Source organism: Myxine glutinosa, chromosome 4, assembly GCF_964187855.1.
Source record: "Myxine glutinosa chromosome 4, kmMyxGlut1.1, whole genome shotgun sequence".
Classification (NCBI taxonomy): Eukaryota; Metazoa; Chordata; class Myxini; order Myxiniformes; family Myxinidae; genus Myxine; species Myxine glutinosa.
Window position 1 is genome coordinate 67338927 of NC_136264.1, and position 26924 is coordinate 67365850.

The 26924-nt window shown below is 46.8% G+C and overlaps 1 protein-coding gene across 1 annotated transcript in view; it reads left to right on the plus strand.

Moving 5' to 3' along the window:
* Positions 1-23314, plus strand: part of LOC137425864 (endothelin-converting enzyme 2) — a 98813-nt gene extending 75499 nt beyond the window's left edge. Inside the window, exons 8-10 of the mRNA XM_078775826.1 lie at positions 7244-7434; positions 17070-17165; positions 20932-23314. Of these exons, the coding sequence (XP_078631952.1) occupies positions 7244-7434; positions 17070-17165; positions 20932-21108 (464 nt within the window). The 3' untranslated portion in view covers positions 21109-23314. The remainder of the gene's footprint in view (positions 1-7243; positions 7435-17069; positions 17166-20931) is intronic.
* Positions 23315-26924: the final 3610 nt, after the last annotated feature.

The window sequence follows — 26924 nt, forward strand, 5'->3', positions numbered from 1 at the left end:
ATCAGGGAATGCTTGTGGAGTAGCTGAGGATCAGGGAATGCTTGTGGAGTAGCTGAGGATCAGGGAATGCTTGTGGGGTGGCTGAGGATCAGGGAATGCTTGTGGAGTAGCTGAGGATCAGGGAATGCTTGTGGAGTAGCTGAGGATCAGGGAATGCTTGTGGGGTGGCTGAAGATCAGGGAATGCTTGTGAGGTATCTGAAGATCAGGGAATGCTTGTGGAGTAGCTGAAGATCAGGGTAATGCTTGTGAGGTATCTGAAGATCGGGGAATGCTTGTGAGGTATCTGAAGATCAGGGAATGCTTGTGGAGTAGCTGAAGATCAGGGAATGCTTGTGGAGTAGCTGAAGATCAGGGAATGCTTGTGGAGTAGCTGATGATCAGGGAATGCTCTGGAGTAGCTGAAGATCAGGGAATGCTTGTGGAGTAGCTGAAAATCAGGGAATGCTTGTGGAGTAGCTGAGGATCAGGGAATGCTTGTGGAGTAGCTGAGGATCAGGGAATGCTTGTGGAGTAGCTGAGGATCAGGGAATGCTTGTGAGGTAGCTGAAGATCAGGGAATGGTTATGAGGTATCTGAAGATCAGGGAATGCTTGTGGGGTGGCTGAAGATCAGGGAATGCTCTGGAGTAGCTGAAGATCAGGGAATGCTTGTGGAGTAGCTGAAAATCAGGGAATGCTTGTGGAGTAGCTGAAAATCAGGGAATGCTTGTGGAGTAGCTGAGGATCAGGGAGAATGCTTGTGGAGTAGCTGAGGATCAGGGAATGCTTGTGGAGTAGCTGAGGATCAGGGAATGCTTGTGGAGTAGCTGAGGATCAGGGAATGCTTGTGGAGTAGCTGAAGATCAGGGAATGCTTGTGGAGTAGCTGAGGATCAGGGAATGCTTGTGAGGTAGCTGAAGATCAGGGAATGGTTATGAGGTATCTGAAGATCAGGGAATGCTTGTGGGGTGGCTGAAGATCTGGGAATGCTTGTGGGGTAGCTGAAGATCAGGGAATGCTTGTGGGGTAGCTGAAGATCAGGGAATGCTTGTGGGGTAGCTGAAGATCAGGGAATGCTTGTGAGGTATCTGAAGATCAGGGAATGCTTGTGAGGTATCTGAAGATCAGGGAATGCTTGTGAGGTATCTGAAGATCAGGGAATGCTTGTGGAGTAGCTGAAGATCAGGGAATGCTCTGGAGTAGCTGAAGATCAGGGAATGCTTGTGGAGTAGCTGAAAATCAGGGAATGCTCTGGAGTAGCTGAAGATCAGGGAATGCTTGTGGAGTAGCTGAGGATCAGGGAATGCTTGTGAGGTAGCTGAGGATCAGGGAATGCTTGTGGGGTAGCTGAAGATCAGGGAATGCTTGTGAGGTAGCTGAGGATCAGGGAATGCTTGTGGAGTAGCTGAGGATCAGGGAATGCTTGTGGAGTAGCTGAAGATCAGGGAATGCTTGTGGAGTTGCTGAGGATCAGGGAATGTTTGTGGGGTAGCTGAGGATCAGGGAATGCTTGTGGAGTAGCTGAGGATCAGGGAATGCTTGTGGAGTCGCTGAGGATCAGGGAATGCTTGTGGAGTAGCTGAGGATCAGGGAATGCTTGTGGAGTAGCTGAGGATCAGGGAGTGCTTGTGGAGTAGCTGAGGATCAGGGAATGCTTGTGGAGTAGCTGAGGATCAGGGAATGCTTGTGAGGTAGCTGAGGATCAGGGAATGCTTGTGAGGTAGCTGAGGATCTGGGAATGCTTGTGGGGTAGCTGAAAATCAGGGAATGCTTGGGAGGTAGCTGAGGATCTGGGAATGCTTGTGGGGTAGCTGAAGATCAGGGAATGCTTGTGGGGTAGCTGAGGATCTGGGAATGCTTGTGGGGTAGCTGAAGATCAGGGAATGCTTGTGTGGTAGCTGAGGATCTGGGAATGCTTGTGGGGTAGCTGAAGATCAGGGAATGCTTGTGAGGTAGCTGAAGATCAGGGAATGCCTGTGGGTTAGCTGAAGATCAGGGAATGCTTGTGGGGTAGCTGAAGATCAGGGAATGCTTGTGAGGTATCTGAAGATCAGGGAATGCTTGTGTGGTAGCTGAAGATCAGGGAATGCTTGTGGGGTAGCTGAAGATCAGGGAATGCTTGTGAGGTATCTGAAGATCAGGGAATGCTTGTGAGGTAGCAGAAGATCAGGGAATGCTTGTGAGGTATCTGAAGATCAGGGAATGCCTGTGTGGTATCTGAATATCAGGGAATGCTTGTGAGGTATCTGAAGATCAGGGAATGCTTGTGGAGTATCTGAAGATCAGGGAATGCTTGTGAGGTATCTGAAGATCAGGGAATGCTTGTGGAGTAGCTGAAGATCAGGGAATGCTTGTGGGGTAGCTGAAGTTCAGGGAATGCTTGTGGGGTAGCTGAAGATCAGGGAATGCTTGTGAGGTATCTGAAGATCAGGGAATGCTTGTGAGGTATCTGAAGATCAGGGAACGCTTGTGAGGTATCTGAAGATCAGGGAATGCTTGTGGAGTAGCTGAAGATCAGGGAATGCTTGTGGAGTAGCTGAAGATCAGGGAATGCTTGTGGAGTAGCTGAAGATCAGGGAATGCTCTGGAGTAGCTGAAGATCAGGGAATGCTTGTGGAGTAGCTGAAAATCAGGGAATGCTTGTGGAGTAGCTGAGGATCAGGGAATGCTTGTGGAGTAGCTGAGGATCAGGGAATGCTTGTGGAGTAGCTGAGGATCAGGGAATGCTTGTGAGGTACCTGAAGATCAGGGAATGGTTATGAGGTATCTGAAGATCAGGGAATGCTTGTGGGGTGGCTGAAGATCAGGGAATGCTCTGGAGTAGCTGAAGATCAGGGAATGCTTGTGGAGTAGCTGAAAATCAGGGAATGCTTGTGGAGTAGCTGAAAATCAGGGAATGCTTGTGGAGTAGCTGAGGATCAGGGAGAATGCTTGTGGAGTAGCTGAGGATCAGGGAATGCTTGTGGAGTAGCTGAGGATCAGGGAATGCTTGTGGAGTAGCTGAGGATCAGGGAATGCTTGTGGAGTAGCTGAAGATCAGGGAATGCTTGTGGAGTAGCTGAGGATCAGGGAATGCTTGTGAGGTAGCTGAAGATCAGGGAATGGTTATGAGGTATCTGAAGATCAGGGAATGCTTGTGGGGTGGCTGAAGATCTGGGAATGCTTGTGGGGTAGCTGAAGATCAGGGAATGCTTGTGGGGTAGCTGAAGATCAGGGAATGCTTGTGGGGTAGCTGAAGATCAGGGAATGCTTGTGAGGTATCTGAAGATCAGGGAATGCTTGTGAGGTATCTGAAGATCAGGGAATGCTTGTGAGGTATCTGAAGATCAGGGAATGCTTGTGGAGTAGCTGAAGATCAGGGAATGCTCTGGAGTAGCTGAAGATCAGGGAATGCTTGTGGAGTAGCTGAAAATCAGGGAATGCTCTGGAGTAGCTGAAGATCAGGGAATGCTTGTGGAGTAGCTGAGGATCAGGGAATGCTTGTGAGGTAGCTGAGGATCAGGGAATGCTTGTGGGGTAGCTGAAGATCAGGGAATGCTTGTGAGGTAGCTGAGGATCAGGGAATGCTTGTGGAGTAGCTGAGGATCAGGGAATGCTTGTGGAGTAGCTGAAGATCAGGGAATGCTTGTGGAGTTGCTGAGGATCAGGGAATGTTTGTGGGGTAGCTGAGGATCAGGGAATGCTTGTGGAGTAGCTGAGGATCAGGGAATGCTTGTGGAGTCGCTGAGGATCAGGGAATGCTTGTGGAGTAGCTGAGGATCAGGGAATGCTTGTGGAGTAGCTGAGGATCAGGGAATGCTTGTGGAGTAGCTGAGGATCAGGGAATGCTTGTGGAGTAGCTGAGGATCAGGGAATGCTTGTGAGGTAGCTGAGGATCAGGGAATGCTTGTGAGGTAGCTGAGGATCTGGGAATGCTTGTGGGGTAGCTGAAGATCAGGGAATGCTTGGGAGGTAGCTGAGGATCTGGGAATGCTTGTGGGGTAGCTGAAGTTCAGGGAATGCTTGTGGGGTAGCTGAAGATCAGGGAATGCTTGTGAGGTATTTGAAGATCAGGGAATGCTTGTGAGGTATCTGAAGATCAGGGAACGCTTGTGAGGTATCTGAAGATCAGGGAATGCTTGTGGAGTAGCTGAAGATCAGGGAATGCTCTGGAGTAGCTGAATATCAGGGAATGCTTGTGGAGTAGCTGAAAATCAGGGAATGCTCTGGAGTAGCTGAAGATCAGGGAATGCTTGTGGAGTAGCTGAGGATCAGGGAATGCATGGAGGTAGCTGAGGATCAGGGAATGCTTGTGGGGTAGCTGAAGATCAGGGAATGCTTGTGAGGTAGCTGAGGATCAGGGAATGCTTGTGGAGTAGCTGAGGATCAGGGAATGCTTGTGGAGTAGCTGAAGATCAGGGAATGCTTGTGGAGTTGCTGAGGATCAGGGAATGCTTGTGGGGTAGCTGAGGATCAGGGAATGCTTGTGGAGTATCTGAGGATCAGGGAATGCTTGTAGAGTCGCTGAGGATCAGGGAATGCTTGTGGAGTAGCTGAGGATCAGGGAATGCTTGTGGAGTAGCTGAGGATCAGGGAATGCTTGTGGAGTAGCTGAGGATCAGGGAATGCTTGTGAGGTAGCTGAGGATCAGGGAATGCTTGTGAGGTAGCTGAGGATCAGGGAATGCTTGTGGAGTAGCTGAGGATCAGGGAATGCTTGTGGGGTGGCTGAAGATCTGGGAATGCTTGTGAGGTGACTGAAGATCTGGGAATGCTTTTGGGGTAGCTGAAGATCAGGGAATGTTTATGAGGTATCTGACGATCAGGGAATGCTTGTGGGGTGGCTGAAGATCTGGGAATGCTTGTGGGGTGGCTGAAGATCTGGGAATGCTTGTGAGGTGGCTGAAGATCTGGGAATGCTTGTGAGGTGGCTGAAGATCTGGGAATGCTTGTGGAGTCGCTGAGGATCAGGGAATGCTTGTGGGGTGGCTGAAGATCTGGGAATGCTTGTGGGGTGGCTGAAGATCTGGGAATGCTTGTGAGGTGACTGAAGATCTGGGAATGCTTGTGGGGTAGCTGAAGATCAGGGAATGTTTATGAGGTATCTGAAGATCAGGGAATGCTCGTGGGGTGGCTGAAGATCTGGGAATGCTTGTGAGGTGACTGAAGATCTGGGAATGCTTGTGGGGTAGCTGAAGATCAGGGAATGTTTATGAGGTATCTGAAGATCAGGGAATGCTTGTGGGGTGGCTGAAGATCTGGGAATGCTTGTGGGGTGGCTGAAGATCTGGGAATGCTTGTGAGGTGGCTGAAGATCTGGGAATGCTTGTGAGGTGGCTGAAGATCTGGGAATGCTTGTGGGGTAGCTGAGAATCAGGGAATGGTTATGAGGTATCTGAAGATCATGGAACGCCTGTCAGCTAGCTGAGGATGGGGGAAAGCTCGTAAGGTAGCTGAGGATGGGGGAAAGCCCATAAGGTAGCTGAGGATTGGGGAAAGCTCATAAGGTAGTGGGGATTGGGGAAAGCTCGTAAGGTAGCTGAGGATTGTGGAAAGCTCATAAGGTAGCTGAGGATGGGGGAAGGTTCGTAAGGTAGCTGAAGATTGGGGAAAGCTGGTAAGGTAGTGGAGGATTGGGGAAAGCTCGTAAGGTAGCTGAGGATTGGGGAAAGCTGGTAAGGTAGCTGAGGATTGGGGAAAGCTTGTAAGGTAGCTGAGGATGGGGAAAAGCTCGTAAGGTAGCTGTGGATGGGGGAAAGCTCGTAAGGTAGCTGAGGATTGAGGGAAAGCTGGTAAGGTAGCTGAGGATTGGGGAAAGCTTGTAAGGTAGCTGAGGATTGGGGAAAGATGGTAAGGTAGCTGAGGATGGGGGAAAGCTCGTAAGGTAGCTGAGGATGGGGGAAAGCTCGTAATGTAGCTGAGGATTGGGGAAAGCTGGTAAGGTAGCTGAGGATTGGGGAAAGCTTGTAAGGTAGCTGAGGATTGGGGAAAGCTCGTAAGGTAGCTGAGAATGGAGGAAAGCTTGTAAGGTAGCTGAGGATTGGGGAAAGCTCGTAAGGTAGCTGAGGATTGGGGAAAGCTCGTAAGGTAGCTGAGGATGGGGGAAAGCTCATAAGGTAGCTGAGAATGGGGGAAAGCTCGTAAGGTAGCTGAGGATTGGGGAAAGCTCGTAAGGTAGCTGAGGATTGGGGAAAGCTCGTAAGGTAGCTGAGGATTGGGGAAAGCTCATAAGGTAGCTGAGGATTGGGGAAAGCTCGTAAGGTAGCTGAGGATGGGGGAAAGCTCATTCGGTAGCTGAGGATTGGGGAAAGCTCGTAAGGTAGCTGAGGATTGGGAAGGCTCGTAAGGTAGCTGATGATTGGGGAAAGCTCGTAAGGTAGCTGAGGATTGGGGAAAGCTCGTAAGGTAGCTAAGGATTGGGGAAAGCTTGTAAGGTAGCTGCGGATGGGGGAAAGCTCATAAGGTAGCTGAGGATTGGGGAAAGCTCGTAAGGTAGCTGAGGATTGGGGAAAGCTCGTAAGGTAGCTGAGGATGGGGGAAAGCTCATTCGGTAGCTGAGGATGGGGGAAAGCTCATAAGGTAGCTGAGGATTGGGGAAAGCTCGTAAGGTAGCTGAGGATTGGGGAAAGCTCGTAAGGTAGCTGAGGATGGGGGAAAGCTCATTCGGTAGCTGAGGATTGGGGAAAGCTCGTAAGGTAGCTGAGGATTGGGAAGGCTCGTAAGGTAGCTGATGATTGGGGAAAGCTCGTAAGGTAGCTGAGGATTGGGGAAAGCTCGTAAGGTAGCTAAGGATTGGGGAAAGCTTGTAAGGTAGCTGAGGATTGGGAAGGCTCGTAAGGTAGCTGATGATTGGGGAAAGCTCGTAAGGTAGCTGAGGATTGGGGAAAGCTCGTAAGGTAGCTAAGGATTGGGGAAAGCTTGTAAGGTAGCTGAGACTGGAACAAATGGCTTCAAACAAGGCAATAACAACTGAGGGTAGACTCACAAAACTAGGAAGATTGTAATGTGAAAACTGGAAAGGCACCACGATGTCAGATATTTATCTGTCACTGAAAAGAGAAGTTAAGATTATTACAGTGTCTGATCAACATGGTGTGTTTCACCAAGAGCTACACAGGACCTTGTGTTCCCAGGTCTTAGATACCTTCCAGGAAGGTGAGTGTGAACACAATGTTGACTAAAAATATGGCGAACAAATCATGGTGGTTCTGAATTTTGTACATTTTGAATGCCACACAACCTAATCCAGTGATATTTACCTGATGCACTTTGTTTTACCTTTAAGGTCGCCGGTTCAATGCAAAAGGAGACCTGAAGAATTGGTGGACAAAGACAGCGTTGGTGGAATTCAAAAACCGTACTGCTTGCCTCGCAAATTGGTTTGAGAAATTTTCAGCTGCTGGAGACAGAGTGAATGGGCAGCAAACACTGGGGGAGAATATCGCTGATGGAGGAGGACTTCGGGCAGCGTATACGGTAATTGCTCACGTTTCTCACCTGTGCCTTCAACGACCTTGCAACGTTTACAGGTGGACGTTAAACTTGGCGTCACATCTGCTGGAATCAGTTGGTGGACGTCAAAGATCCCACATTTTCCTTCCTTAAGAATAGGCGAGCTATTGCGGCACCCTGAACAGGTGACAAACTCCTTCTGTAACTTACAAGGGACACTGCGTCAGCAGCACACCTGTGTCCCCAGCATAGGATGCCACCTGCAGCCACCCGCTGCATACGAAAGAAGTGTAAGACTGAAGTCAACTCATTTTGGATTAGAAAGTTAAAAACACTGATTGCACAAACTTAGATATGTGTGGGAGAATGAACTGTTTAGATGTGTTAAAGCTTGCCATGCCATCATCATACCTGTGAGTGAAACTCTTATCCACCTTTCCGGAGAAAAAGTTGATCAATACTGTAGGAAGCAGCATAAGCTTAATGGATGGAATCTTTTATTTTATTTTTAAATACAAGATCGAGACTCATGTAAGAGCTAACATTAATCACAAAAAGACAAAACTGACACATAAAACACAAGATAAAGGGAGCGGGAGACAAGATGGGGAGAGAGAGGGAAGCACACAAGTACAACATTTGAGAGCAGGGACATCGGGAAATCTGTGGGAGGGAGGGGACTTGGGGGGGGGGGGAGGCGGTATGGGAAGGGGGCTTTCCCGTGCTAGTACTTCCAGGAAAGAAGTCGGTATTCCATAAAAGTGGATCTGGGGTGAATTAACGGGGGTAGAAAAGATCAAGGTTTTGGATGAGGGAAGATAAGAGATGGTGGTGAACAGCTGTTTTAAAGACCTGGAGGGAGGAGTGGGATTGAAGAGAGTGAGGGAGTTTGTTCCAGAGGTTGGAGAAAAGAGGAATGAAGGAGTGAAGGTGAGAAGAGAGTCTTGTCTTGCGTTTTGTGTTTAATAAAATAAAAACGATCGATATAAACACAACTTCCAGCTGGAAACTTTGCCCTTTGCGAACACAGGGAGATGAGGAAGAAAAGAGGAGGTTTTGAGTTGAGGAAGAATATTGAGGCACACAAATTGGGGAGCGGGATCCAACTGCCAATATTTCCCAATACAAAATATACAGATGCTCCAAACAATTGCGTGTGATAATATTGCCAATAATATGGTCCCACACGAGGCTGTTGAACATGTCGGGCCCCTTCCGCATCATGATGTGCCCACTTGCTCCAGGATGCGGTCTTCCAATAATCCGATCGTTCTTCATGTTGAAAAGTCCAGACGTGACGGTAAAACCTCATTACTGTGTTTCCCCTTTCTCCCAGCTATGGAATTGCCTCCCTGAGTCGATCCTTTATTGCTCTTCCCCCTCAGAGCTTCAAAGAGGATGGCAGCTCTTGCTATCTCATTGTGCTCACCATCCCCACCAGTGGTTTTTCCTGCCTCTGATAACCCTCCCCATATTCATGATCCTCTTACCTGCAGACCTTCCTCTCTGTTAGTTTGTTGTCATTCATTCATCCGCCCAATGAGGAAGAAAAGAGGAGGTTTTGAGTTGAGAGGAAGAATATTGAGGCACACAAATTGGGGAGCGGGATCCAGAGTCGTCTTTCTGTCTTCTACCGACTCCTCTCCGGCCTTGCTCCTCCAGCTCTCTCTGGGCTCTGTCGCCCAAATATTCCTACAGGTCGCACAAGATCTGCCTGCAACCCTCTTATGGTTAAACTGCCAAAATCAAGACTTTCTGTTCACCTTCACTCCTTCATTCCTCTTTTCTCCCGCCTCTGGAACAAACTCCCTCACTCCCTTCAATCCCACTCCTCCCTCCAGGTCTTTAAAACAGCTGTTCACCACCATCTCTTATCCTCCCCCATCCAAAACCTTGATCTTTTCTACCCCCGTTAATACACCCCAAATCCTCTTTTTTGAAATACCAACTTCTTTCCTGGAAGTCCTTGGTGTCCTTGTGTTTATACTTCTCCCACCCCCCACCCCTCCTTCCCACGCCGCCTCAGCCCAAGCCCTCTCCCTCCCACACATTCCCGATGTCCCTCACAAATGTTGTGTTTACGTGCTTCCCCTTCTCTCCCCATCTTGTCTACCGCTCCCCTTTTTATATACTTTGTTTGTTTGTCTGTTTGATTTGTTTGTGTGATAAATGTTAGCTCTTTCACGAGCCTCGAATATGTATCCAAAAAAAAATAAAAAAAATATCGTCGTGTGGTCCCTCGTTTTTCACCCTGTTGTCCGCAGGATGTCCTCCAATCCTCCATCCTATTGTCTTCCACAATCCCAGGTTTGGTATTTTAAAAAAGGAAGTGGTAGCTGGATTACTGCATTTTTTTAAATCAATAGATGGCGCACAGGGTACTGCAAGTTGATCGTGATATGTCATCCGCCAATGCCTAATATTGTAACACACCTCTGATGTCATTCATGCACCATTCTCCTTGGCAGAAAGAGTAGGTGTTCTCTCTCTCTTCGCTCCAAGCCCCTCAATGGGCTAGTCACCTCCTGGCAATGAATGATCCAGGAGCGCAGCAATGTTTTATCTTAGGTCATGTGCCGGGTCTTCTGAGCACTTCATGAATGTGGCTGCATTGCTCGACAATCGATGGACTGTATTTAGATCTTTTTTGCAGGGCCATGGCAGAAATTTGGCCATGGTACTGATGATAATCACCTATTATTCGAGAAAGACAAAGACCTTCCCTACCGTCACACCTCCCTCCCCCCCCCCCCCCATTCCCCTCTCACCCCCATTCCCCTCTCTCCCCCATTCCCCTCTCTCCCCCTCCCCTACCCCCTTTTCCCTCCAACTCTCCCCTTCCTTCCCCTCTTCCCTTCCCTTCCCATTGCTCCCCTCTCCCCCTCTGCCCTTTCACTCCCGCTCTCCTTCCCTCTCACTCTTTCTCCTTCCCCCTCACTCTTTCTCCTTCCCCTTCCCACTCCCTTCCATCTCCCCTCCCTCCTCCCATTCTCTTCCTCTCCCTTCCCTCCTCCCATTCTCTTCCTCTCCCTTCCCATTCCTCCCCTCTCCCCCTCTGCTCCCCTCCTCTGCCCTTTCTCTCCCACTCTCCCCTCCTCTCTCGTTCCGTCTCGCTCTTTCTCCCTCCCCTTCCCTTCCATCTTCCCTCCCCTCCTGTCCTTCCCTTCCTTCCTCCCCTTCTCTTCCCTTCGCCCCCCCTCCTCCCATTCCTACATCTCCCCTCCTCCCATTCCTCCCCTTATCTCCCCCCCCCGTCGCTCTCTTCATATTCCTGGCACAAAGCAACTCTGTGTTGCCAGGGCACTTTTGCTAGTATGAAATAATGAACGAGCACCAGCAACCAATGCTGACAATACGATTCATTGGAATGAAGAATTAGTCGTGCTGGTGGAGGCCAGTGTAGATCTGCATCTGGGATCAGGTGCATTGGATGAAATAGACAGGATGTTGATTGAGGTGTACCAACCGCCATGGGAAGCAAGAAGGTAACATTTCGGCCGTTAACCCTTCATCGGAGCAAAGGAGGTTCATTCGATATTCCTGAAGCAGTCTCATCGCATTCAATGCACTAGTAGTCCGGCAGATATGTGAAGAATTGTGGTAGAATTGTGCCTTTGATGATACAAGCATGAAACTTGGCACACAGTTAGGGCATACCCTTACAGTGAAATTTGGATGTAGGGGCATTCCAGATTTCTCCTTGGCCCAAAATGGCGGCTAAGAAGGACATATTTACCTATTATTTCAGACTTGTCATTTGTGCTGCTATTGAAACACAATGTAATGAGCATATTATAAATTGTCATGTACATGCTATGCAATACCTTCATACTGGGTTCAAAATTGGAATCTACGGTGGCCTATAAGGGGCAGAACAAATGGTTTACCATTGCAATAGACAGGACTGGTCTAGCGGTTTAATTATTTAACTTTGCATGACTATCTGATTTCTCCTGGGTGTAATTTTGGTTCAATACCTTTATATGAACAACTTTGATGTAGCTTTATGAACTTTCCTATCATAGACTAGGTGACTATAAGGAACAATGCAAGGCTAGTGAAAAGTTACGAAAGCGAATTACTATATTTATGATAATAATGTATGTATTTCTTTTTCAGATGATAACTCGACTGCACTGCACCTTCGCTCATTGACTGTCGTAGCTACCTAGATTTGGTTCCCAATTTGTATATTGATTGGATGGTGGTGGTGGATAATGCTTAATTGACAATGGCCAACAAAAATTTCAAGCTATTAGACCCCCAAAGCCCTAGTACATCTGGAACAAACATGCCTTATCTGACAGATTGGGAGAAGTGTGTGTTATGTCAGGAGGTCACCGATGAGGCCCTTGCCTGTCCAGCTGATTCCAAGCGAACCACAGGGTCCGGATACCAAACTCTTGCAGATTATCTCCTCACCTTCAGCCAGATGGGCTGCCTGCCAAAATCTCTAGAACTGTCCCGCCTGGACGATGGTGAAGGTATCCAGTCAACCTTCCAGAGCCACAAGGCTAAGTGGCATGATTCATGCAGACTGAAATACAACAAAACTGAACTGCATCGGGCACAAAAAAGAGAAACGTCTAGTGAAGAAACCGCAAGTGTCTCAAGAAAGTACACCCGTCACAGAATACATGTAGACCACACACAGCCACAGCCTGAAAAGTGTTTCTTTTGTGACAAACCAGCGGGTACTAATTCTCTGCGAAAAGCTTCCACCTTCGACCTCGATAAACATGTCAGGACAGCTGCCCTGAAACTAGGAGATCAGGCACTTCTTGCTAAACTGAGTGCAGGTGACCTTATAGCACAAGATGCACAGTACCACGTGAAGTGTCTGGTGTCACTTTATAACAAAGCAAGGGCCACAAGCACAACACTGAATGAACAAGATGATATCAATCACGGTATAGCACTTGGAGAGCTAGTGTCCTACATCGATGATGCCCGCACAGATGCTCTTGTGACACCAGTGTTCAAGCTGGTAGACCTAGCAAGACTATACACCACCAGGCTGGAACAGCTTGGAACAGTCTTGACCAGGCGTGTCCACTCCACCAAACTCAAAGATCGAATCATGACATATTTTCCAGACCTAGAGGAGCACATGTCCGGTCGAGATATTCTGCTTGCTTTCAACCAGGATGTTGGCTCAGCCCTTCAGAAGGCATGTGATCACGACACTGACAGTGATGGAGTTTGTCTTGCTAGAGCCGCAAATATAGTTCGTAGAGACATGTTGAAAATGAACTCAACATTTAGTGGTTCATTTGAAGCCCACTGCCAAGAACATTCGGTACCTAATTCGCTTGTATCACTAGTTTCTATGATCTTGAATGGTCCTAACATCCAAGAGCAGTCAAGCCACTCGTCGGTATCAACACCTACTCTCACAATCTCACAACTCCTTATGTTCAACAGTTACTCACGCCGCAGAGAGAGTAGCAGTACTACCACGTCCACGAGGCACAGTCACAATCGGGAGACTCCCCTGCCTGTGTACCTGGGCACCCTTATCCACACAAAGACTCGAAAAAGAGACCTGGTTGATACTATGTTCAACCTGGGTCTCTCGATCTCCTATGACAGGGTGCTTAGCATCTCCACGTACTTGGGGAACAGAATCTGCCGTTTCTTCCAAAATGAGAGTACAGTTTGCCCCCCTGAGCTAAAAAGTGACCTCTTCACAACTGGGGCAGTGGATAACATTGATCATAACCCCAGTTCAACAAGTGCCCACGACTCCTTCCATGGCACTGGCATTTCACTTTTCCAGCACCCAAATAGCGATAGCCGTGGAGTTCAACGGGTAAACCCAGATGACACATCAACAACAGATGCACACCTGCCACAGTCATACACCATCGTACCTCCTGTTGTTCTGGGTAAATGTGACCCACCTGTACCCAAGCTAGCGGGTCCCAACAAAAGCAACTGCCAACTCATCCCTGAAGCAATGCAGATTGAGTACAGGTAACTGATTATTGTGTTTGATCTGTGGACAGTTATATGTGTACCTAAATAACCAAGACTTGTTAACTTGTGTGGACTTGTTTGTTCTTAATTGTGTTCATTATCTTGCATTTTGACAGGTGGCTGGAGCAGATGGAGAAGACAGTGCTATCTGACACACCACTTAAGGGAGACGAGACAGTATCATGGGCTGGATACCATGCCAGCAAGCAGTCTATTCCAGAAGAACCAGAGTGTAGTGTGGCCTTAACTTCATTGCTGCCTCTCTTCTATGACCAGGCAAAATCTGTGGCAATGATTCGTCACTCCATGGATGTCATCAAGAAAGCAATCGATATTCTGAATCCAGGTCAGATCCCTGTAATCACACTTGATCAGCCACTGTACACACTTGCCAAACAGATCCAATGGAGATGGCCAGAAACACACGGAGAAGATCACTTCGTCATGGTCTTTGGTGGACTCCATATTGAGATGGCAGCATGGAAAACCCTCGGTGACCTTCTGGATAGCAGTGGGTGGACAGGCGTTCTGATGCTTGCAGGGGTTGCTACAAGTGGTACTGCTGATTCCTTCCTGAAAGTGACCCATGTGACACGCACACGACGAGCACACCAAGTCACAGCCAGTACTCTCTATCTTCTCCTGAAGGAAGCCTACAGCCAGTACACCAGTGGACTAGATGAGGGACAGGATACGATACCACTAGATGACTGGTGCGGTGAACAAGCCAATGCAAGTCCACAGTTTCAGTTCTGGTTCCTAATTATGCAGCTAGAACTGGCAGTCCTGATCTATGTGAGATCCGTCCGTGAAGGAAACTTCCAACTGTACACTGATGCTCTGACCAAGCTTGTACCATGGTTCTTCGCCTTGGGACATACAAACTATGCCAGGTGGATCCCAGTTCACTTGCGCGACATGGTGACACTTGCAACAAAGCATCCAACTGTATATGCACAGTTTCTGGCAGGAAACTTCACCATGAAGAAGACTACACGTGCATTCTCTGCCATAGCCTTAGACCAGGCACACGAGCAAAATAATGCATTGGTGAAAGGTGATGGAGGGGCTGTAGGTCTTACGGAGAATGCTGCAGCTTTGCGCCGATGGATGGTGTCTGGTCCAGAGATGGCCAAACTGATCTATAAGTTCGAGGCCACAACAGAAAAAAGAATTAGGAAAACTGAACTAAAACACCATGAACAGACAAAGCACACGCAGGTAGCCTTTGCTCGAGATGTGAGAGCACTCACCCATGTCATAGGAGAGATGGGGAACCCATTCTGTGACGACAGCAAAGATCTCTTGGTGCTAGACAGCAGAGACCTGGCAGACCCAGCAGTCATCAACACCCTTTACCAGATCGAGAAGCTGGGAAAAGAACAGTATGACACATATGTGAACGAGAGGCTTGTACATCAGACAAAGCCTATCACTGACCCAATAAAAAGAAACAATCTCCCTCTCTTCAGCCGACCCCCAGTCAGAGAGAAGTCAAGAACAGAGTTGAAGGTGGTATCTCTGAAGAATGACTGCGTTCTGTTCTCCAGGCTGTTTATTGCATCCCAGACACGGATTGGAGATCTTGATGAATTCTTTGCACATGAAAACCAAGCTTGTCCCCCTGCATTGTCACAAATGGGCAAAATCCGGCTTGGAACCAAGTCTGATCTGGTTGGGTGCTTAGAAGATCTGATCACCTCACGGGAAAATGATGATGTAAGCCCCCCTGTTGAAGTCATGATCCTGGATGGAGCAGCCATCGTGAACATGCTGGCACCTCGTAATGCGAAGACCTTCTCTGAGTATGCATCACTAGTATTCTTGCCATACATCACATCTCAGATACAAAATAAGAGCAGGGTTGATATTATCTGGGATGAATATTTCCCAGACAGTTTGAAAGCCGACACCAGGAAGACGAGGGGTAAAGGCACCAGGAGACGAGTTGAGCCATCTAGTTCCATCCCTCGAAACTGGCAGGCCTTCCTTCGCATAGACGAGAACAAGGTGGAGTTGTTTGACTTTCTAGCAACGAGGATAGCAAATATTGAGACTGACAAGCAAATCGTCACCACAAACCACAAAGAAGTTTTTTGTACACAGCCACGAGATGTTACTGGTCTTTCCCCGTGTAGTCACGAGGAGGCAGATACAAGGATACTACTCCATGTCCAAGATGCAGTCAGACAGGGCTATACCAAGGTGTCAATCCGCACAGTGGACACAGATGTTTTGATCCTTGCAGTGGCAGCAACTGGATATCTTGACATCGATGAACTCTGGGTTGCTTTTGGCACAGGGAAGAATTTCAGGCACTTGGCAGCTCACGAGATGGCTGTGGCACTGGGACCAAACAAGTGCCGAGGGTTGCCATTCTTCCACGCCTTCACTGGGTGTGACACCGTGTCCTGCTTCGGCGGAAGGGGGAAGAAAACAGCATGGGAAACATGGAAAGCCTATGATGAGGTCACCTCAGCTTTCTGCGCACTGGCTGCCACACCAACCATTTCAACTGCAAATGACAACATGGATCCACTGGAGCGTTTTGTTGTTCTGCTCTACGATCGAACAAGCAGCCAGGAACATGTTAACGATGCCCGCAAGCATCTCTTCACCCAGACTGGTAGATCAATAGAGGCTATCCCACCAACGCAAGAAGCCCTCAGACAACACATCAAGAGAGCTGCCTACCAAGCCGGCTTTTGTTGGGGCCAGATGATGATTTGCGCACCTGAGCTCCCATCGCCAAGTGAATGGGGTTGGAAACAGAGTAATAACGGCTGGGGGATATATTGGACAACCCTCACAGAGGCAACTGAGGCATGCTGACAATTGATTAGATGTGGATGCAAGAAGGGTTGCAGGAAACAGTGCAAGTGTGTTAAGGCCGCACTCCAGTGCTCAGCTCTGTGTCACTGTGCAGGGGAGTGCACACGATAGTATACAGGAGGAATAACACACCTGTTACATATACACAAACATGTGGAAGACTGTTTTGTAGACTGTTTTATAGTGAAAGTCACTTCCACAGCGTTAATGTGGCATTTTCACTTCATTTCCATTGTGTTTCTGGAGTTTGCTCAAAATAGCTCAAAAAGTAATTATTTTTGTTAAGAATAAGGACCAAATAAATGTTATGCGAGTTTGTTGACATTTAATTATGATCTTACAACCTGTTTACGTGAAAAAAACATCATAGGTGTGCTTGAGCAATAAGTAAATCTAGTTTTATAGACATCGGTACTGTGTATCTTATTATCCGTAAACGGCCATTTTTAAAATGGCCGCCATTTTGTCCCTAGGAAAAGATTTGAATGCCCCTATATCCAAAAATCTTCCTAGTAGTATGCTCTATCAGTGTTCAAAATTTCATGCTTGTATCACCAAAAGCACAATTTTTTCACATATCTGCTGGGCTATAGGTGGTTTGTCATTGTCTTTCCAGTCACAGTCCAGGTACGGAATTAAAATTGGGCGAGAGTACTGTACTGTTTCATGATGGCCTACTATTCTTGAAAGACAGTGGAGCACACCTATTTTGGTACAATAATAACAACAAAACTACTCTGTTGTGTAATGAAAAGATTGGGGGGAAAAAAAAAAAACCAAAAACTATTTTGTTGAATGTAATGTGGAAAGTTTTTATTTCCTTGCAATATCCGTCTCTGCCTTTCCAGGCGTACAGCTTGTGGGAGAAAGAACATGGACCTGAAGATAACCTGCCTGCTGTGAATCTAACCAGGCAACAGTTGTTCTTCACTGCCTTTGCTCAGGTCAGACCTCTCTGTCAACCAATTACGTTGTGTTCAATAAAACTGATCAATGACGTCATATAAAGCTGTGTTCCATCAATTTATTGCATGCCAGGGGTGGAGCGATGCCGCTGATGCAGTGCCCCCTGGAGGTTAGAGCAGGAATTTGTCATTTGTTCAGGGTACCGGCGATAACTCGCCGACTCTTCACGAGATCTATAACGTCCACCAACTAATGCTGGCAGAGGGTGCGCCGAGTTTAACGTCCATCCGAGGGACGGAACACGTGGCAATGGATCGCTGTGCCTGTGAAGCACCAGGATGGCATTTTATAGCTGGGTCAGGATTCGAACCCAGGCTGGATAGCTCAAGGCGAGTGAGAGTACCTCGGGGCTATCCTGGCACCTCTTACTTGCAAATGAAAGTTTTATTGTTTATGAAAGTTAGTTTTGTTTTTGCAAAATGTGTTGTCTGACAGGATGGTACAAAGGTACCACATTTACCATCGAGTTGTCTGTTCTGGGTTTTCATTTCCCACATATATCGATTTAATCCCGTTCATGAATCTAATTTGTTGTTAAACTGTTGGATTAGTGCTTCGAATGGCAGGGTGTTACATCACAAAGTGTGGTCCTTCGGATGGATATTAAAGCTGGGCGTTCCATCTGCCAGCAGTAGCTGATCAACCTTAAATATATTTAGCAAGCAGTGGGCGAGGTATCTCGGGCACCCTGAACATATTACTAATTCCTACCACCATCAGGTGACCCGTCCGGTCAGGTCAACCAGTTGGTGAGACTTTCCCATCCTCCCCCGACAAAAAAAACCAGCCAGGAGAATAATTAGGGTGGTGGTGGTAGCAGCAGTAGTAGTAGGTAGTAAAAGCAGTAGCAGTAGTCGGTAGTAAAAGCAGCAGTAGTAGTAGTAATAGTGAGTCGGTAGTAGTAGCAGCAGCAGCAGTAGTAATAGTGAGTCGGTAGTAGTAGCAGCAGCAGTAGTCGGTAGTAAAAGCAGCAGCAGCAGTAGTAATAGTGAGTCGGTAGTAGCAGCAGCAGCAGTAGTCGGTAGTAAAAGCAGCAGCAGTAGTAGTAATAGTGAGTCGGTAGTAGTAGCAGCAGCAGTAGTCGGTAGTAAAAGCAGCAGCAGCAGTAGTAATAGTGAGTCGGTAGTAGTAGCAGCAGCAGTAATCGGTAGTAAAAGCAGCAGCAGCAGTAGTAATAATGAGTCGGTAGTAGTAGCAGCAGCAGTAATATTGAGTCGGTAGTAGTAGCAGCAGCAGTAGTCGGTAGTAAAAGCAGCAGCAGTAGTAGTAATAGTGACTCGGTAGTAGTTGTAGCAGCAGCAGTAGTCGGTAGTAAAAGCAGCAGCAGTAGTAGTAATAGTGAGTCGGTAGTAGTAGCAGCAGTAGTCGGTAGTAAAAGCAGCAGCAGTAGTAATAGTGAGTCAGTAGTAGTAGCAGCAGCAGTAGTCGGTAGTAAAAGCAGCAGCAGCAGTAGTAATAGTGAGTCGGTAGTAGTAGCAGCAGCAGTAGTAGTAATAGTGAGTCGGTAGTAGTAGCAGCAGCAGTAGTCGGTAGTAAAAGCAGCAGCAGCAGTAGTAGTAATAGTGAGTCGGTAGTAGTAGCAGCAGCAGTAGTCGGTAGTAAAAGCAGCAGCAGTAGTAGTAATAGTGAGTCGGTAGTAGTAGCAGCAGCAGTAGTCGGTAGTAAAAGCAGCAGTAGCAGTAGTAATAGTGAGTCGGTAGTAGTAGCAGCAGCAGTAGTCAGTAGTAAAAGCAGCAGCAGCAGTAATAGTGAGTCGGTAGTAGTAGCAGCAGCAGTAGTCGGTAGTAAAAGCAGCAGCAGCAGTAGTAATAGTGAGTCGGTAGTAGTAGCAGCAGCAGTAGTAGTAATAGTGAGTCGGTAGTAGTAGCAGCAGCAGTAGTCGGTAGTAAAAGCAGCAGCAGCAGTAGTAATAGTGAGTCGGTAGTAGTAGCAGCAGCAGTAGTAGTAATAGTGAGTCGGTAGTAGTAGCAGTAGCAGTAGTCGGTAGTAAAAGCAGCAGCAGCAGTAGTAATAGTGAGTCGGTAGTAGTAGCAGCAGCAGTAGTAGTAATAGTGAGTCGGTAGTAGTAGCAGCAGCAGTAGTCGGTAGTAAAAGCAGCAGCAACAGTAGTAATAGAGAGTCGGTAGTAGTAGCAGCAGCAGTAGTCGGTAGTAAAAGCAGCAGCAGCAGTAGTAATAGTGAGTCGGTAGTAGTAGCAGCAGCAGTAGTCGGTAGTAAAAGCAGCAGCAGCAGTAGTAATAGTGAGTCAGTAGTAGTAGCAGAAGTAGTCGGTAGTAAAAGCAGCAGCAGCAGTAGTAATAGTGAGTCGGTAGTAGTAGCAGCAGCAGTAGTCGGTAGTAAAAGCAGCAGCAGCAGTAGTAATAGTGAGTCGGTAGTAGTAGCAGCAGCAGTAGTAGTAATAGTGAGTCGGTAGTAGTAGCAGCAGCAGTAGTCGGTAGTAAAAGCAGCAGCAGCAGTAGTAATAGTGAGTCGGTAGTAGTAGCAGCAGCAGTAGTCGGTAGTAAAAGCAGCAGCAGCAGTAGTAATAGTGAGTCGGTAGTAGTAGCAGCAGCAGTAGTCGGTAGTAAAAGCAGCAGCAGTAGTAGTAATAGTGAGTCGGTAGTAGTAGCAGCAGCAGTAGTCGGTAGTAAAAGCAGCAGCAGCAGTAGTAATAGTGAGTCGGTAGTAGTAGCAGCAGCAGTAGTCGGTAGTAAAAGCAGCAGCAGTAGTCGGTAGTAAAAGCAGCAGCAGTAGTAATAGTGAGTCGGTAGTAGTAGCAGCAGCAGTAGTCGGTAGTAAAAGCAGCAGCAGCAGTAGTAATAGTGAGTCGGTAGTAGTAGCAGCAGCAGTAGTCGGTAGTAAAAGCAGCAGCAGCAGTAGTAATAGTGAGTCGGTAGTAGTAGCAGCAGCAGTAGTCGGTAGTAAAAGCAGCAGCAGCAGTAGTAATAGTGAGTCAGTAGTAGTAGCAGCAGCAGTAGTCGGTAGTAAAAGCAGCAGCAGCAGTAGTAATAGTGAGTCGGTAGTAGTAGCAGCAGCAGTAGTCGGTAGTAAAAGCAGCAGCAGCAGTAGTAATAGTGAGTCGGTAGTAGTAGCAGCAGCAGTAGTCGGTAGTAAAAGCAGCAGCAGCAGTAGTAATAGTTAGTCGGTAGTAGTGGTAGTAAAAGCAGTAATAGTTAGTAGGTAGTAGTAGTAGGAGCAGTAGTAATAGTTAGTAGGTAGTAGTAGTAGCAGTAGTGATATATAGTGGGTAGTAGTAGTGATAGTAGGTAGTAGTAGTAGCAGTAGTAGCAGTAGTAATAGTAGGCAGTAGTAGTTGTAGTAGTAAAAGCAGCAGCAGTGGTAATAGTTAGTAGGTAGTAGTAGTTAGGTAGTAGGTAGCAGTAGTAAAAGGAGCAGCAGTAGTGATAGTTAGTAGTAGTTAGTAGCAGTAGTAGTAGTAGCAGTAATAGTAGGTAGCAGTAGTAGTAATAGTAGGTTGTAAAAGCAGCAGCAGTAGTAGTAGTAGTAGTAGTAGTAGTAGTGGTAGTAGCAGTATGTAGCAGTTTTTGAAAACTAACAGGATGAAAGGCTAAAGATTCTCTTGATGAGAAAATTCAATAGATTTCACTAAACCATGTTCGGAAAGGAAAAGGAAAATAAATGGATAATGGATATGGTATTAGAAAAGTAAGAATTCGAAGCTTGTATGCATGTGTAATGACAGGAATCAATATGACTACTATTAGGTTCATTAATGGAGGGTTATTGGGGTTTGAATGCGTGCAGACGTGGTGTTCATCCGAGAGCGAAAGTTTCCTGCAAGAACAGCTGAGAGAAGGCAAGCACAGCCCAGCTCGTTTCAGAGTTCTCGGCACTCTGTCCAACTCTCCAGAGTTTTCCCAACATTTTCACTGCCCACTCGACTCGCCCATGAACCCAAGCACAAAATGCTCGTTATGGTGACGAGTACAATGTGCATCGACTCCAGCATCGACATTTGTACATTGTTTTACCGGCCGAGTCAAACCAAAGACTAAAAGCGGTACACGCAGCTTCTTTGCTTGATATTGCATGTACAAACAGCCATAGGTTGGCAATCATAGCGCAGGCTTGATGGGTTGGGGTTGTTAGGGTTGGGGTTGTTAGGGTTAGGATTGTTAGGGTAGTTTGAAGGGAAATCGTACAGTCGTGGCCAAAAATATTGGCACCCTTGCACTTTTTCAAATAACTCACAATTTTCTCTAAAAATACGTTGAAATTGACAAAAGTATTTGGTCTCCACAATTCTTTATTTCACTGTTAATATTACAGAACCTTTGTTTTTGATTCAGAACTTAATATATTCTTTTAAATAAGAAAACAAAAAGAAATGGCATTGACGAAATTATTGACACCCAAGACTTCATATTTGGTAGCACGGCCTTTGGACAAAATAACTGTAGTCAAGCGCTTCCTATAGCCATGAATGAGCTTCCTACACCTCTCTACCAGCAGTTTGTCCCACTCTTCTTGTGCAGACGGCTCCAGTTCTCCCAGATTTGAAGGGTTCCTTCTCCCAACGGATGTTTTCAGATCTCCCCACAGGTGTTCAATTGGGATTTAGATCTGGACTCATTGCTGGACACTTCAGAACAGTCCAGCGTTTTGTCTTGTACTATTCCTGGTTGCTTTTTGAAGTGTGTTTGGGGTCATTGTCCTGCTGCAAGACCCATGGTCTTCGACGGAGACCCAGCTTTCTGACACTGGATTGAACATTGTGCTCCAAAATGCCTTGGTAATCTCCTGATTTCATGATTCCATGCACACATTCAAGGCACCCAGTGCCAGAGGCAGCACAGCAATTCCAAAACATCACTGAACCTCCTCCATGTTTGACTGTAGGGAAGGTGTTCTTTTCTTTGCAGTCTTATTTTTGTTTTGTGTAAACATAGAGATGATGTGCTTTACAGAAAGGTCTAATTTGGTCTCATCTGTCCAGAAGACATTCTCCGGAAGGATTTTGGCTTGTTCAGGCGTGTTTTAGAAAACTACAGTCGGGCTTTCTTATGTCTCTCTCTCAGCAGTGTGCTCCGACCATAGAACCCCCTTTCATCGAGTTTTCAATGGATGGTGCGAGTTGAAACTGTCGTACCTTTTCTGAAAGTCATCTTGAATCTGTTTGGCAGTTGATCAAGGTGCTTTCTCCACCATTCAAACAATCCTTCGCTGCAATCTTTGATCAAGGTTTCTCTTGCAGCCACGTCCAGGGAGGTTGGCTCCAGTGCCATGAGCCTTAATCTTCCTGATAACATTGCGTGCGGTGGACACAGGAACATCAAGATCTCTGGAGATGGACTTGTAGCCTTGAGATTGTCCATGCTTGGCTACAATCTTGTGTCTGACCTCCTCAGACAATTTTCTGTTTTTCTTTCTTTTCTCCATGCTCATTGTGGTAAACACAGACACAAAACTGCAGAATGACTCTTTTTCTCTATTAAAACTGATTGAATGAGTGATTTTTATATTGCAGGCACCTGCAACTTACCACAGGTGAGTTCAATTTCAAAGTAAAGGAGAATTACCTGCTTGAAACCTTATTTCTAACAACTTCTAAAAGTTGCCAATAATATTGTCTGGGCCATTTTAGGATTTCTGTGTGGAATAAGCCAAGATTTAGTAATTGCTTCAGATTTTTTTTGTTTTGTTCCACTGCAAACCAAAGAAATACATTTGTGGATAACAAAATATTTTTTAATTTCAAAATTTTCTGGAAGAAATGGTGCATTATTTGAAAAAAGTGCAAGGGTGCCAATATTTTTGGCCACGACTGTATTTGTAACGCAATTTCAGCGGTCGAGTCATGATTACGATTCATGAATCGTTTTGATGTCGAATTCAGCACACACGTGAGTGGTATAATTGGGAGAAAATTAACACAAAAAGGAAATTGTTTAAAATGTTAAGTTTGCAGTAAAAGCTCCGAAAACGTCACAGTTTCTCTGCAATTGCTCACTCCTTCAAATCTACCAATATATTTAAGTCTTGAATGTTTCTTAAAGGTGTCATGGTGCTGTCGCAGATTGAAATCAGAAATAATTGTTTTTAAACTTGGGACTTAATAATGTTAAGAATTTTTAAAACTTTGGATTAAACTGTAAGATTTCATTTAATAAAAACTGTCAAATAGAGACTGTAATGCCTCGTTTTGATGAAACACTCAACCCGGTTTCAAGATTACCTGCAGTCTCCCACAATCCTCTGCATCAGAGACTAAGATTGTAAGGTTATGTCACGTATACAGTCGCAGTTATTGTTATGCCTCGTTTCCATGCACCCTTTTGCTCAGGTTGGAAACTCAGGTCCGTGATGACCTCGGTTATCTCATTTCTCACTTTTAAGTCGACCCGAGTCGAGTGAAAAGCCCACATTTCCATGCAACCCGGGGTTTTTGTGGGAGGGGGGGTAGGGGGGGGGTGGATGCAGAATTGAGGCTCGTGTAAGAGCGAACACATTGAACATGAAAACATGCACAGACACAGAAACATACAATGAAGAGAGTGGGAGACAAGAGGGTGGAGAGGAAAGCACACGAGCACAACAACAGCAGAGAAGAGGGACATCGGTAGATCTGTAGAAGGGGGAGGGCTGGGGGAGGAGGAAGGGGGTACACAGTATAAAGCAAATGAACACTTCTAGGCATTTCAGGAAAGAAGTTGGGGATTGAAAGAGGCGGATTTGGGGTGTTTTAACAGGGGTAGAAAATATAATGGTTTTGTATGGGGGAAGATAAAAGATGGTGGTGAACAGCTGTTTTAAAGACCTGGAGGGAGGAGAGGGATTGAAGAGTGTGGGAGATTGTTCCAGAGGTGGGAGAAAAGAGGAATGAAAGAGTGAAGGTGAGCAGAGAGGCTTGATTTTGCCAGTTTCACCAGAAGAGGGTTACTGGCAGATCTTGTGCATCCTGCAGGAATATTTGTGGGACAGAGCACAAACAGAGCAGGGGGGGGGGGGGGGCAAGGCCAGAGAGGAGTCGGTAGAAGACAGAAAGACCACCAACCTGCCTGCGGTGAGAGAGAGAAAGGCCTTCAGAATCGGCTTCATCGCTGGACATACCAATGATTCTGAATGCTTTGGTCAAGCGTTTCAACCGCGTGAAGCCGAGCTAGGTGTGAGGCAGGAGCACCAGCCCAGAGGGGAGAGCAGTATTCCATTGAGCTGCGGATGAAAGCGTTGTATGTGGTGAGGAGCTCAGAAATGCCCAGAAAGGACTTCGCACAACGGAGGATGCCCAGTCGGCAACTGGCTTTGGAGGCCAGCTTGGAAATGTGGTTTTCCCAGGAAAGATCATGGCAGAAAGTGAGACCCACAAGCTAGAGTGACAGAACTTCTCTGAGAGGATTGTTCAGAAAGTGGATGGGAGGCTTGTCCAGACGGTCTTTTCAGAGACGCATAGTGAAGGTGTGAGATTTGTCAGGATTGAAAGACATGTTCCATGTGTTTGACCAGTTTGTGATTTTATCCAGGTCTGCAGAAAGTTAAGAGGCTGCTGCCTGCTGATCTGAGGGTTGAGATATGGAGCCGAAGAGAGTGGAGTCATCAGTAAAGAGATGCAGGGGATTCGCCAGAGAGTCAGAGAGATCATTAATGAAGATCAGAAAAAGCACAGGGCCCAGAACATTGCCTTGAGGAACTCCAGCCTGAACAGGAAGGGGAGATGAGAGAATTCCATTCAGGGCCACACGTTGACTGCGACCAGAGAAGAAGTTTGCAAGCCACGCGCGGAGGTTTCCATGGATACCATAGGAGGAGTGTTTGGTGAGCAGGGTGGGGTGCCAGACCATATCGAAGGCACGTGATATGTCAAGGGAGACAGCTCTGATTTCCTGTTTGGCGTTGAGGACCACCATCCATTGTTGAGACAGCAGAAGCAGAATGTCCAGAGTAGAATAACCTGGTCTGAATCCAAATTGATGATCCGAGATCAAGACATTGGAGAAGAGGAAGGATTTGATGTCAGAAGCGATGATGGAATCCATGACCGTGCTGATTATTGGGAGCAGGCTGATTGGTCTGTAGTTGCAAGGATCTGGTTTTGCACTTTTTGTGTAAAGCGGTAATGTTGGCTGTTTTTCAAGCAGATGGCAGATAACCTTGAGCAAAAGAGAGGGTGAAGAGAACAGAGAGAGGGTGTGGTAGAGCGGCAGCGTAGGATTTTAGGACCCGTGGGCTGATCTGTCTGGTCCAGTTGCAGAATCAGAGTCAAGATTTGACAGAAACTTCTCCCCTTGTAGGGAGAGAAGGACAGAGTCCTGGAGGAGCTGGGTTCGACTTGGTAAGGTGCATACAGAGAGAGATGGGTTTGAGACACAAGATTTTGAGGCAAACACAGAGTTGAGGCATTCGGCTTTGTCACGTGCGGTGTCAGCAGTGTAGCTGTTTGAGGTAAGGCAGGGGATAGAGGGGGAACAAACACCAGAAACAGATTTGACCAGACGGATTTGGAGGAGGGAGACAGGTTTGAGAGTTCAGTCTTGAGAGTACAGAGATAGTGCTTCCTGGCACTCCTGAGGGTAGACACACAATTGTTCCGAGCTTTGGGAAAGGAATGGAGATTGCCTTCAGTTGAATTAGCCTTTCAAGAGGCAAAGGTAAGTTGTTTCAGGGGAACTGCCTCACCACAAGATTCAGTGTACCATGGACGGGAGGAAGGGTATGACAACTGAAGACGAGATGGGATAAGTCTGTGCATGAGAGAGAGAGAGCAGTTTACTTTGGAAGAATTCCCAGGAAGAGTTGATGCCAGAGGCAGTAGAGATGGGAGACCAGTCCAGATATTTGATGGCTGCTTGCAGACCGTGCCAGTTGGCCTGAGTAAAATGCCAGACTCGTCGATGCTGAGGAGGCGCTCTGAGAATGGCCAGAGAGATGTCCACTTTAACAATCAAATGATCAGACGAACTGATTGGAGCAGAAGAAGAGCAGCAGACATTTGCAGGGAAGTTAGTCATAACCAATAGGTTATCAGCTAGGGGGGTCAACCGGTACCAAATTGAGGGAGTAAGGCTAATAATGATTTTTGACAAGGTTTTTACCTCTAGAATAAGAAAATATGTGATAGCAAATTCAACGATGTAACTAAATGTGTGTTATCACCCATTTTCAAAATGGCCGCCAAATTTCTCAAAATATTGTTGTGGATATGAGAATGTTTTTTTATTTTGTTGTTGTGGTAAAATGTTGTTGTAAAAGGTTGTTGTAAAATATCACCCCTCCTCCCTCCGTTTGTGGTTGTATAAAGGTCAAAGGGCGTTTCCGTAGTTAGTCCATAAAACATACATGCAGGACACGATATATCCTTTCTTTTGACAGTTATATCCTTATTATGTGTATTAGCGTAAGGCTGTGTCTTCCATTAATTGAAATACTCCATTGCACCAGTGAAAGAGATAGATTCCCTTCCATTCCCCCCTTTCCGTCAATTGCAATTCGAAGCGCCTTCCGCATTTTGGTCGGTTTTTCCCTCCAATAACCGCCATTGACCACGAGGCTCGAGTCGGGGAAGGAAGGCGTGTCTCCACCTCGTCATAGAGGGGAGGAGTGAGCCCGCCCCACTCGACCAACCATGAGCCAGGGGTTCGGCTAGAGAGGGCGGAGGAAGAGCGATCGGGGAGGGTCGCAAAGGTTGAGGGGCAGGGGCCTATATAACCCAAGGCAGGGCGTGTCCAAAAAAGAGATGCGTTTTTACAGAGGAGAGCACTGAGCAGAAGACAGAAAGGCCTGGAGTTGGACTTTGAGTTGGT